The sequence below is a fragment of the Hyla sarda genome, chromosome 9, assembly GCF_029499605.1.
Source record: "Hyla sarda isolate aHylSar1 chromosome 9, aHylSar1.hap1, whole genome shotgun sequence".
Taxonomy (NCBI): Eukaryota; Metazoa; Chordata; class Amphibia; order Anura; family Hylidae; genus Hyla; species Hyla sarda.
This window is the reverse complement of record NC_079197.1, coordinates 102447671-102461807: the sequence shown is the minus strand read 5'-3', so window position 1 is coordinate 102461807 and position 14137 is coordinate 102447671. Positions and strand designations below refer to the sequence as shown.

At 43.6% G+C, this 14137-nt stretch overlaps 1 protein-coding gene across 2 annotated transcripts in view; it reads left to right on the top strand.

The window, feature by feature from the left end:
• TRPC5 (transient receptor potential cation channel subfamily C member 5) overlaps positions 1 to 14137 on the top strand; it is a 420196-nt gene that overhangs the window by 311603 nt on the left and 94456 nt on the right. For both annotated transcript variants that reach the window (XM_056541484.1, XM_056541485.1), the window contains one exon: positions 2554 to 2890. In XM_056541484.1, the coding sequence (XP_056397459.1) occupies positions 2554 to 2890 (337 nt within the window). The remainder of the gene's footprint in view (positions 1 to 2553; positions 2891 to 14137) is intronic.

The following is a 14137-nucleotide window of genomic DNA, read 5'->3' as shown; positions in this document are numbered from 1 at the left end:
ATATATATATATATATATATATATATATATATTCAGTACTCCCTCAAGTTATAATATTAAGTGGTTCCAGGACAACCACTGGATGTTGAGACCATAAATCTATGGAAACCTGGTAATTGGTTCTGAAGCCCCCAAAATGTCATCCAAAAATAGGAAAAAGTGAGAACTAAACAAAAATAAGTAGATAACTAATATAGATAAAGCAAGTCCATATATATAAAAGTAAAATAGACCTACTGGGAGCTGTAAATCACTGTCTATGTAGGGGGCAGAAGCTTCTTCAGGGTCCTGTACAGTACATACATGGTCCTAAACAAGTAAAATGGAGCCACCCTCATTTGGTGCCAAAGGAGCAGCTAACTGTGGCACAGGTAAAGAGTAGTACAAAACATGTACTACCAACCTGTACTGTAGGGGGCGCTACCAGACAGTCAGTCAGTGCATACACTTCAGTAATACAGGTATTTTACCAATGAATGCCCATTCTGATTGGATAGATCTTCCAGCTATTGATATGTTTTGTAGATCTGGCCTTATCTAGATCTGGCATACATAGCATTGTATGTTGAGTCTGGTTTCAAGTTACAATGGTTCAGAAAAGACCATTGTCTGTTTAAACTATTGTAAGTTGAGGCCATTGTAAGTTAAGGGATCACTGTATATATATATATATATATATATATATATATATATATATATAAAAGAGGATTGCAGCAGCACACAATGGTCAAAAAAATTGAGGCTCTTAGCGCACTTTTTGATCAAAACGTGTCCCCCATCCACCACGGGGAGGTGGCCTCATTTAGGATGGGAACCTAGCACAAATTCTGAGCCTAACACTCAACTATCCACTCACCTCTGCTGGGCATATAGCCTCTGACTGGGTGACATGCTGGATTCATTTAAAACTCCACCTGTGAGAAAGGGGGAGGGGTGCACAGCTAAACAGGGTGCCATTTCCCCCTGAATTATTCAGAAAAAAACATTAGAATAAGGAACATGTTTCAGTATCTGTCTCTCTACAGAAGAATTTAGGAGACACATTGTGGTATCAAGCAGCACCTTAAAAGCGTCTATCCTTTTCTGATTAGTTGCTAGGGGCAATACCTCCATATTCTGTCCACCATAGTCTACAGAAATAAGACTAACTGTAATTCTGTTGTTTTTGGATGTAGAGAAACTAGTAAATCTATGACCAACTTGACACAAAACTAGCTGCAAATTGAAGAACAACATAAATCAATAAAAGTGAATCTTTTAAATTGCGCCTAGAAGAACGCGCAGTAAAAATAACATAGGTTTGAGCTTTATTTAATTGGCAGTAAAGTAGTTAATGTATTCATCTGTCTCATATGCTTAACACTCAGTAAATGGTTTACTCTTGAGTAAAATGCCTACGTCTGCACTAGGTGTGAAAAGCTTTGACTAAACAGGAGAGAGATCTCTTGTGAACATATCCTTCTCAATGTGTGATTTCAAGTCACATTTCCACAGAGGTGCCAGCCACACTTTACCTATAAATTACTTTAACGTTGACATCTAAATAGTCCAAACACTGTACCAGCCACACGCTGAAAGGTTTTATATTTGTTTGTTTTTGTTAAAAAAAAAACATTACATTTTATTACAAGTTCTTGAACAAATGTTGAAAATGAAAAGCCAAATACAAACATTCTAAATTTGCAAACTAGAAAAGTAGAACAGGAAAGGGACAACCTAACATGGAAATATGGCTGGGATAGAGTCAGAGGCAGAATGTAAAGCTTCTGACTTCTAATACAAAATCTAACAAACACATTATTTATAATATGGGTCTACTTATTTAGGGTACTGGTACCTCTTCGTCCCTTTTGGGCTTCAGAGCCCAGGAGCAGCCTGTATCATGAGGGCAGAAGAAGAAGACTTGATCTTTTTTTGGTTTTAAAGGGGTACTCCACTGGCCAGTGTTCTGGCTGCATTCAGGACATTTAGTTCTGAAGCTGTGCGCGCGCTGTGGGGTCGACCACGCCCCCTCATGACATCAGGCCATGCTCCCTCAATGCAAGTGTATGGGAGGGGGAGTGACAGCCACCACGCCCCCTCCCATAGACTTGTACTGAGGGGGCATGGCCTGATGTCACGACGGGCGTGGCCGACCCCTACAGCATGCGCACAGTGTTCGGAACTAAATGTTCTGAACGCAGCCGGAACTCTGGCCAGTGGAGTACCCCTTTAAAAGGGTTATCAAGGAGTAGAAGAACAGAGTTAATTTCTTTCAAAAACAGCTCCCTGTCTGTCCCCAGGTTGGGTGTGGTATTACAACTTGGCTCCATTCACTTTAATGGAGCTGAGCTGCAGACCCACACTCGAACTGGGAGTGGTTTTTAAAAGAAATTCTCTGGGGTTTTTTATTATAGAAGTAGAGTTCTGCAACACAGTGTCCATAGGAAATGTTATCTGTCAAAAGTGTACTTGACTCTCAGTAGACCTACATGTGAAATGTGATATGATATTCTACTATACTATAAAGTAATTGATAGATTGGTTCTAATATGTTTCTTTTTATATTTTCAGTTTGTGGCACAGCCAAACTGTCAACAGTTACTGGCTACACTGTGGTACGATGGATTCCCAGGTTGGCGCCGGAAGCACTGGGCGGTGAAACTGTTGACCTGCATTACTATTGGATTACTTTTTCCTGTGCTTTCTATGGCCTATTTGATCGCACCCAAGAGCAGGCTGGGACTGTTCATTAAAAAGCCATTCATTAAATTTATCTGCCACACAGCCTCATATCTCACTTTCCTTTTCTTCTTGCTTTTGGCATCCCAACACATAGTTAGAACTGACTTGCACATGCAAGGACCTCCACCCACTGTGGTTGAGTGGATGATATTACCATGGGTTCTAGGTAAGTTTGTATTATGATTATTATTATTAATATGACCATTGTATTACTGGGAAAAGTGTGTTTGTATTACAAGATGCTCTACATAAATAGATAATCTTTATAGAGTTGAAAAGGGTGTTTGTTCAGGTAGGCTAAAATGTTAATATAAGACATTTTAAATCTATATATTCTGTAATACTGAGCCACTTGTCTGACATATTGTCATCTTACAATGTGAATAGATTAATGCACTTAACCTATTTCCTTTTTTGTTAAAGTGGTTTTCCATGACTTTTTAATTGATAGCCTATCAGTATTTGATCGATAGAGTGCCAACCGCCAACTCGACAATCAGCTCTTCACCATGCGTCACGTGGCATACACAGTGAATAGAGCAAGGAGAAGATGGCTGCCTACACTGCATAGAAACTGCTGTTTAAAGGGGTACTCCACTGCTCACGCCCCCTCCTATGACTTGCATTGAGGGGGCGGGGCATGACATCATGAGGTGGTGGGGCTATGATGTCACGAGCTCCCGGCGCCAGCTCCAGAGTTCGGAACAGTTTGTTCCAAATGCTGAGCAGCGGAGTACCACTTTAACTCCCAGTCTAATTCATTGGGAGCAAAGCTGTACCCCACTAATACGATATTGATGGTCTGCCCTGAGGTTAGGCCATCAATTGAAAAGTCCTGGAAATCTCCTTTAACAAGAAGGAAAATAGGTTATGTGCATTAAGCTAGTCACATTGTACACTGGTAATATGTCAGACAAGTGCCCCAGTATTACAGAATATATGGCTTTACATGTCTGATATTAAAGGGATTCTCAGAAACTATAACATCAATGGCCTAGCCTAAGGATCCAACCTTGGAGTCCAATGAGGGTCCATATTTCAGGACACCAACAATCAGTACAATAAAAGGGTTATGGTGTTCCTGTGAATCTGTTGTCCTTAAAGCTTATTTGACCGGCTGTGCCAGGTGCTGCAGCTGATCCATTTCAAGTGAAACGCAGAAGCACCTCAGACCCTTCATTGTGCTAAAAAGGAACATTCTAGGGATTGCACCTGAAAATAGAAAAGAAAAAGAGACCGACAAGGGCGCCTTGTGCGTTACCACTACAAAGGGATGGCAAATTCATACAAGGTGACCGTAAAAGGGCAGCACTTGCCCCTAAGTAATGGCCGCTCACCTTGAGCGAATAAAATGTTCGCATATAACCCACACCGTGGATAGCAGATAAGCAGGAACAGCTGCTAAGCCTGGGTCCCAGGAAAGGGAATGATCCGATCCTGATGGAGGTAAAGGCGAAGAAATAAAACTTGACCCTTGCAAAGGCGCTGCTAGTTCCAGAATAACGTGGATGTCAAACCAGAGGTATTAGTAAAAACACAGGAGGGGTTTATTAGAACATTAGAAAACAACAAAGTACAGGGATGACGCGTTTCGGGGGAGCCACCCCCTTCCTCAGATCAGTGACACACTGATCTGAGGAAGGGGGTGGCTCCCTCGAAATGCATCATCCCTGAACTTTGTTGTTTTCTTATGTTCTAATAAACCCCTCCAGTGTTTTTACTAATACCTCTGGTTTGACATCCACGTTATTCTGGAACTAGCAGCGCCTTTGCAAGGGTCAAGTTTTCTTCCTTCGCCTTCATTCTAGGGATTGGCCTTTCTGATCAAACATTGATAGCTATGAATGTTTTAAAGTGAATCCCACAGAAGTGAATAGGAGCTGAGCTGCAGTAACCTAGCACTACATAGTGAATGGAGCCAACTACTTCTGTCCCCATTGACAGAGTAGATGTAGCTATAAAGGCTCTACAGAACAGCTGATCAACAAGAACGCCCGGTCAGCACCTTTCTAATCAGATATTGATGTGTAGATTAATGTATTAAGTGTAATTGAAAAAAACCCATTATGGGTTTATTTACACGTACAGTATCATGCGCATATTTGATGCACAGGATTTAAAGCTGCAGATTTGATGCTGTGTTCAGTGATGCAGTTTACATTTAAATCTGCAGAAAAAAATCTGCAGCATCAATTATAGGTAGGATACTGTACATGTGAATAGACCCTAAATAAGAAAATAAAATGGTCTGGTTATATTTCTCCTGTAGTTGCCTTGTAAAGTCGTGCTGGTGGTGCTTTTCAACCAGATCATTACCACATTCACAGAAATATATGAACATTACTTTATCCTCAACGATCATTTTATTGATTGAATTGCTGATTTGAATTGTGTTCCGGCATATGACTGCTGACAAGTGCTACATGTCTATGGCAATTTATTGTGCTGTATATGTATTAACCTTCCGGCTGCAGTGAAAGACTACAAAGGAGCCTATGACAATATGAGAAATTAGGTCTTGTATTAAAGGGGAACTCCACTGGAAAATATATATATATATATTTTTAAATCAACTGGTGCCAGAAAGTTAAACAGATTTGTAAATGACTTCTAGTTAAAAATCTTAATCCTTCCAGTACTTATCAGCTGTTGTATACTACAGAGGAAGTTTTTTTTTCTTTTTGAATTTCTTTTCTGTCTGACCACAGTGCTCTCTGCTGACACCTCTGTCCATTTTAGGAACTGTTAGGAGCAAATCCCCATAGCAAACCTATTCTGCTCCAGACAGTTCCTAAAATGTACAGAGGTGTCAGCAGGGAGCACTGTGGTCAGACAGAAAGGAAATTCAAAAAGAAAAGAACTGCCTCTGCTGTATACAGCAGCTGATAAGTACAGGAAGGATTATGATTTTTTAATAGAAGTAATTTACAAATCTGATTGTAACTTTCTGGCACCACTTGATTTAAATTTTTTTTCCAGGGGAGTACCCCTTTAAGGGGTACTCCGGCACTTAGACCTCTTATCCCCTCTTATCCCCTATCAAAAGGATAGGGGATAAGATGCCTGATCACAGGGGTCCTGCCGCTGGGGACCCCCATGATCTTGCATGCCGCACCCCGTTAAAATCAGTCCCCGGAGCATGTTCGCTCCGGGTTTGATTACTGTCAATCACGGGGACGGAGCATTGTGACTTCACGGCTCCGCCCCCTCAATGCAAGGCTATGGGAGGGGGCTTGCAAGATCACAGGGGTCTCCAGCGGCGGGACCCCCATGATCAGGATAGGGGATAAGATCTCTAAGCGCCGGAGTACCCCTTTAAGCAACAGGGAAATTGTTTGACTTGGCCCCAGGACTAACAGGACATTTATCATGTTGTTCCATACTTCTGTATAGGCTGTTAATAACAATAATATTTACACATGTGCTGAGTTATTCAAAACAATTTTAGGGGTAAGTTTTTTTTTTAATAATATCAATTTTTAAGGATCTGATAGAGAGCTGTCAAAATATTTAAAGACATAAAACATAAAACAATTTGAATAGGTGCTATAACATCAAAGATGCCACTCGATTTGATACATACAATATTATTCACCAAATGTAGAAAACGATGTCCGGCACCACCAGCGAGTAAAAGTCCACTTTTATTGAAGCATGACAATAAAATACAATGGACAATGGACTTTTACTCGCTGCTTGGTGCCGGACATTGTTTTCTACGTTTGTATTGGAGAGGGGTGACGCTACCCTACAGCCCAGGCACAACGGTGGTAGCAAGGAGTTGAGCGGTCTCCTAAAAATGTGAAGTGATTATTCACCAAATGGTACAACTACAACATGTAAGAGAAGCCATACCTTTAGAGGGGTTGTCCAGCCTTGCAAAATTGTAGCCCTTTTCTCAGGATAGGACATCAATATAAGATTGGAGAAGGTCCAGTTACCATGGATCTGCCGATTAAGGGGCCCATGGCATTTGTGCAAGGGCTGCAGCCTCTTAAATGTTTACATTGCTTATGAGCAATGATCCAGCACTTGGAAATATGAAAAAGCTTTATTGAAGATCACTGGACACAGGTAAAACCGACCATACCAACAGACGCGTTTCGAGCGCATGCGCTCGAAACGCGTCTGTTGGTATGATCGGTTTTACCTGCGTCCAGTGATCTTCAATAAAGCTTTTTCGTATTTCCAAGTGCTGGATCATTGCTCTTCTGTTCTACGTTGAAGTGCCCTGCCGGGCACAGATCCGTGCACTACTACGGGGTGGTGAGCTGGGATTCCTTTACAATTTTGTTTACATTGCTTATACCTGCAGTCATTGTACTATTAGAAACAATTGTGCAAGGACCTGTAGTATTGTCCTATTTAGATGATTGGCAAAGGTCAGGTGATGCATAAACTACCTGGCACTGCTCATCTCTCACAACTTTAACCCCTTAAGGACTCAGCCCATTTTGGCTTTAAGGACTCAGACAATTTAATTTTTACGTTTAAATTTTTTCCTCCTCGCCTTCTAAAAATCATAACTCTTTTATATTTTCATCCACAGACTAGTATGAGGGCTTGTTTTTTGCGCGACCAGTTGTCCTTTGTAATGACATCACATTATATCATAAAATGTATGGCGCAACCAAAAAACACTATTTTTGTGGGGAAATTAAAACGAAAAACGCAATTTTGCTAATTTTGGAAGGTTTCGTTTTCACACCGTACAATTTATGGTAAAAATGACGTGTGTTCTTTATTCTGAGGGTCAATACGATTAAAATGATACCCATTATTACATACTTTTATATTATTGTTGCGCTTAAAAAAAATCACAAACTTTTTAACCAAATTAGTACGTTTATAATCCCTTTATTTTGATGACCTCTAACTTTTTTATTTTTCCGTATAAGCGGCGGTATGGGGGCTCATTTTTTGCGCCATGATCTGTACCACATTTGCATATAAAAAACTTTTAATACATTTTTTATAATTTTTTTAAATAAAATGTATTAAAAAAGTAGGAATTTGGGACTTTTTTTTTTCATTCACGCCGTTCACCGTACGGGATCAATAACATTTTATTTTAATAGTTCGGACATTTACGCATGCGGCGATACCAAATATGTCTCAAAAAAAAAATGTTACGCTTTTTGGGGGTAAAATAGGAAAAAACTGACGTTTTACTTTTTTATTGGGGGAGGGGATTTTTAATATGTATAGGACATAGAACAGATCAGTGTTTTCGGTGATCTTCTGCTCTGGTCTGCTCGATCAGAGACCAGAGCAGGAGACGCCGGGAGCCGGACGGAGGAAGGAGAGGGGACCTCCGTGCGGCGTTATGAATGATCGGATCCCCGCAGCAGCGCTGCGGGCGATCCGATCATTCATTCAAATCGCGCACTGCCGCAGATGCCGGGATCTGTATTGATCCCGGCACCTGAGGGGTTAATGGCGGACACCCGCGAGATCGCGGGCGTCGGCCATTGCCGGCGGGTCCCTGGCTGCGATCAGCAGCCGGGATCAGCCGAGCATGACACGGGCATCGCTCCGATGCCCGCGGTTATGCACAGGACGTAAATGTACGTCCTGGTGCGTTAAGTACCACCTCACCAGGACGTACATTTACATCCTGCGTCCTTAAGGGGTTACAGGGGTACTCCCGTGGAAAACTTTTTTTTTTTTTTTAAATCAACTGGTGCCAGAAAGTTAAACAGATTTGTAAATCACTTCTATAAGAAAATCGTAATCCTTCCAGTACTTTTTAGGGGCTGTATACTAAAGAGAAATCCAAAAAAGAAATGCATTTCCTCTGATGTCCTGACCACAGTGCTCTCTGCTGACCTCTGTTGTCCATTTTAGGAACTGTCAGGAACAGGAGAAAATCCCCATAGCAAAGATATGCTGTCAGTAGAGAGCACTGTGGTCATGACATCAGAGGAAATGCATTTCTTTTTTGGATTTCTCTTTAGTATACAGCCCCTAAAAAGTACTGGAAGGATTAAGATTTTTTAATAGAAGTGATTTACAAATCTGTTTAACTTTCTGGCACCAGTTGATTTAAAAAAAAAAAAAAAAGTTTTCCACGGTAGTACCCCTTTAACTCCTCAACTTGGTATCTAAAGACGGGTGCATGAAGGCCAACGAACCAATAGACAAGGATCCAAGTTCATAAAAAATTTAATTATCCAGCTCCTGTCTTGTTGAAAAACAAAATTTGTTATTGTAAGCATATTTAAAAAGTCAGTCTTTCAACCAACGTGTTTAGAGCACACGTACCGCTCTAAGGCTGGGTTCACACCACGTTTTCTTAAATACGGCTCCCGTATACGGTTGGGAGGAGGGAGGGCGGGGCTTAATCGCGGCACCCGCACACAGCCGTATTCGGGAAACGTATTTAATGTATGTCTATGAGCCGACCGAAGTGAACTGCAGCCTCCGGTCGGCTTTGTTTTCGGCCGTATGCGGTTTCCCGACCGCAGGCAAAAACGTGGTCGACCACGTTTTTGCCTGCGGTCGGGAAACCGCATACGGCCGAAAACTAAGCCAACCGAAGGCTGCGGTTCACTCCGGTCGGCTCATAGACTTGCATTAAATACGGTTCCCGAATACGGCTGAGTGCGGGCGCCGCGATTAAGCCCCGCCCCCCTCCTCCCAACCGTATACAGGAGCCGTATTTAAGAAAACGTGGTGTGAACCCAGCCTTAGCGATAGTCAGGAATAACTGTTTTAAAGGGTGTATCCCTCAGCCAAAGCAATACAAAGCAAGTAAATGCTGAGTAAATCATGTCTTCCAGAAAGTAATATACATCATTTAACTTGTATGGACTATGAATATGATAAACACCAAAGGCTTTGTTAGTCCATTATGAGCAAGCACAGAATTTTTATATGCATTCTCAAATAACACGTATTTTTATCACATCCTATATGTGTCTTTCTTTATAAGCCCCTAGTCACAGATTTAAAGGGGTGTTCCAGGAAAAAAACTTATATATATATATATATATATATATATATATATATCTCAACTGGCTTAAGAAAGTTAGACAGATTTGTAAATCACTTCTATTAAAAAATCTAGTAGAAAAGGTTTGCCATGGGGATTTCCTTCTAAACTGTGCGGTTCCCGAGACATGTGTCATCAGAGAGCACTTAGACACAAAAGAACAACTCAACTTCAGAAGCTCATAAGTACTGAAAGGATAAAGATTTTTTTAATAGAAGTTATTTACAAATCTGTTTAACTTTCTGGAGCCAATTGACATATAAAAAAAAGTTTTTTTTCCTGGATAACCCCTTTAAATAGCAAAGTGTTTCTGCATAAAGTGCAAGGTTAAGCACAGCGGGCATACAGAGATGGTAATTACAGTGTATTCACACTGACAGGCATTTACTAAGGGGTTTAGTCATTTTTTTCTGACTATTTTTGGCACAAAATTGTCGCAATTGCGCCTACCCTATAAATTGTGCGACTTTCCCTAGCAAGAGCTAGAAAGTCAAAAAAAAAATTCCCGCTTAATTTACGCAAGTTTTCACTTTTTACTTGCAGTGGTCAGGAATTTATTAACTGAGACAGTCGCAGTTGCGCAATAAACTGTCGCAACGGCCATAAAAATTGACTAAATTTACTCCAGCTCCAACATGGAGCAGGAAAAGCTACTGCCGCCCGGGCTCCGACATACTTTCTCTCCGCTACCCTCACTGCGCTACCGGGACACTACAGTGATTTACATCCCACCCCTCTCACCTGCCAGCGCCACACAACTCCCATCTGTCTGCTGTTGCAAGACTACAAGTCCCAGCATGCCCTTACAGTGAGGACATGCTGGGAGTTGTAGTCTTGTAGCAGCGGGAGCTGAGCGGCGCGGGCGGGAGACAAGGGGAGGGGGGGAGGCCGTATGAGGAGCCCGGGCGGGAGACAAGGGGGGTAGCGGGGAGACCGTATGAGGAGCCCGGGCGGCTGCACTGTAATGTCAGCCCGGGCTCCTGCCCTGAGAGCCATAGGCTTTGGCTGTCAGGGCATGCTGGGTGTTGTAGTTTTGCAACAGCTGGAGGGCCACAGTTTGCAGACCACTGGTGTGTGGTCTGTAAACTGTAGTCCTCCAGCTGTTGCAAAACTAAACAGCTGAAGGGGACCGGCGAAGAAGTTCACTTACCCTTCCGAGGCTCCAGCGACGATCGCTGACGGAGATCGTCGCGCGGCAGTGTCGCGCGGCAGTGTCGTGCAGCGCTGGATCCTACGGAAGCCGGTAAGTTGCGCAAGCTTCCCAACCAGGGTGCCTCCAAATGTTGCAAGACTACAACTCCCAGCATGCCTGGACACCCTTTGGCTGTCCGGGCATGCTGGGAGTTGTAGTTTTGCAACAGCTGGAGGCACCCTTGTTGGGAAACACTGGCCTAAAACAGTGTTTCCCAACCAGGGTGCCTCCAGATGTTGCAAGACTACAACTCCCAGCATGCCTGGACACCCTTTGGCTGTCCGGGCATGCTGGGAGTTGTAGTTTTGCAACAGCTGGAGGCACCCTTGTTGGGAAACACTGGCCTAAAACAGTGTTTCCCAACCAGGGTGCCTCCAGATGTTGCAAGACTACAACTCCCAGCATGCCTGGACAGCCATTGGCTGTCCAGGCATGCTGGGAGTTGTAGTTTTGCAACAGCTGGAGGGCCACAGTTTGCAGACCACTGGTTTGTGGTCTGTAAACTGTAGTCCTCCAGCTGTTGCAAAACTAAACAGCTGAAGGGGACCGGCGAAGAAGTTCACTTACCCTTCCGAGGCTCCAGCGACGATCGCTGTCGGAGATCGTCGCGCGGCAGTGTCGTGCAGCGCTGGATCCTACGGAAGCCGGTAAGTTGCGCAGGCTTCCCAACCAGGGTGCCTCCAGTTGTTGCAAGACTACAACTCCCAGCATGCCTGGACAGCCTTTGGCTGTCCAGGCATGCTGGGAGTTGTAGTTTAGCAACAGCTGGAGGCACCCTGGTTGGGAAACACTGGCCTAAAACAGTTGGGAAACACTGGCCTAAAACAGTCACCCTGGTTGGGAAACACTGTTTTAGGCCAGTGTTTCCCAACCAGGGTGCCTCCAGATGTTGCAAGACTACAACTCCCAGCATGCCTGAACAGCCTTTGACTGTCCAGGCATGCTGGGGCTTGTAGTTTTGCAACATCTGGAGGCACCCTGGTTGGGAAACACTGTTTTAGGCCAGTGTTTCCCAGCCAGGTTGCCTCCAGATGTTGCAAAACTACAACTCCCAGCATGCCTAGACAGCCTTTGACTGTCCAGGCATGCTGGGACTTGTAGTTTTGCAACATCTGGAGGCACCTTGGTTGGGAAACACTGTTTTAGGCCAGTGTTTCCCAGCCAGGTTGCCTCCAGATGTTGCAAAACTACAACTCCCAGCATGCCTAGACAGCCTTTGACTGTCCAGGCATGCTGGGACTTGTAGTTTTGCAACATCTGGAGGCACCTTGGTTGGGAAACACTGTTTTAGGCCAGTGTTTCCCAGCCAGGTTGCCTCCAGATGTTGCAAAACTACAACTCCCAGCATGCCTAGACAGCCTTTGACTGTCCAGGCATGCTGGGGCTTGTAGTTTTGCAACATCTGGAGGCACCCTGGTTGGGAAACACTGGCCTAAAACAGTGTTTCCCAACCAGGGTGCCTCCAGATGTTGCAAAACTACAAGTCCCAGGTTGGGAAATACTGTGCCCGGCCTCCGCCCCACCTTACTGTAAGGGCATGCTGGGAGTTGTAGTCCTGCAGCTGGGGGCAGGGGACAAGCTTGTCACTTGCCCACACATCTCCTGCACCACACAACTACAACTCCCAGCATGTCCTTACTGTAAGGGCATGCTGGCAGTTGTAGTCGTGCGGGGCGGGAGATGTGTGAGCAGGTGATAATAAATGTACTAACCCATTTTTTTTGTTTTCTTCTCATTTCAGATCCGTGTATCCTGTGGACTCCTTCGGATTCGGTGGACTACTTCGATGACCAGCGTTTTTCTTTATTTGATTTTAATAAAATGGTTAACGAGGGCTTGTGGGGGAGTGTTTTTTGTAATAAAAATTTTTTAAAACCTGTTGTGTTTTTTTCTTACTTTACTAGACAGGCTTAGTAGTGGAAGCTGTCTTATAGACAGAGTCCATTACTAACCTGGGCTTAGCGCTAGCCACAAAAACAGCTAGCGCTAACCCCCTATTATTACCCCGGTACCCAACGCCACAGGGGTGCCGGGAAGAGCCGGTACCAACAGGCCTGGAGCGTCAAAAATGGCGCTCCTGGGCCTAAGCGGTAACAGGCTGGCGTTATTTAGGCTGGGGAGGGCCAGTAACAATGGTCCTCGCCCACCCTGGGAACGTCAGGCTGTTACTGTTTGGTTGGTATTTGGCTGAGAATGAAAATAGGGGGGACCCTATGCGTTTTTTTTTTTTTTTTAAATAAATAATTAAATATATTAAAAAAACGCATAGGGTCCCCCTATTTTTATTCTCAACCAAATACCAACCAAACAGTAACAGCCTGACGTTACCAGGGTGGGCGAGGACCATTGTTACTGGCCCTCCCCAACCTAAATAACGCCAGCCTGTTACCGCCTAGGCCCAGGAGCGCCATTTTTGACGCTCCGGGCCTGTTGGTACCGGCTCTTCCCGGCACCCCTGTGGTGTTGGGTACCGGGGTAATAATTGGGGGTTAGCGCTAGCTGTTTTTGTGGCTAACGCTAAGCCCGGCTTAGTAATGGACTCAGTCTATAAGACAGCTTCCACTGCTAAGCCTGTCTAGTAAAGTAAAATAAAAATCAAACACAACAGGTTTAAAAAAAAATTTATTACAAAAAACACTCCCCCACAAGCCCTCGTTAACCATTTTATTAACATCAAGCAAAGAAAAACGCTGGTCATCGAAGTAGTCCACCGAATCCGAAGGAGTCCACAGGATACACGGATCTGTAGAAGAAGTAACCAAAAAAAAAAAAAAGTGTAAGTACATTTAGGGAGAAAAAAACTGTGTTAAAAAAATGTAATAAACACACACACTAAACGCCGTTTACCACTTCTGAGCCATGACTACAATTTACAGTGATCCCTCAACTTACAATGGCCTCAACATACAATAGTTTCAACATACAATGGTCTTTTCTGGACCATCGTAAGTTGAAACCAGACTCAACATACAATGCTACAGACAGTCCAGATCTGTAAAACGTGTCAATTGCTGGAAGAACCAACCAATCAAAATGGGCATTCACTGGTAAAACCCCTGTATTACTGAAGTGTATGCACTGACTGGTGTCTGGTATTACATGTTCTGTACACTTTACCTGTATCAGGGTTAGCTGCTCTTTTGGACACCAGGTGAGGGCGACTCCATTACTTGTTTAGGACATTGCCTGTACTGTACAGGACCCCTGAAGAAGATCCTGTCCTCTAC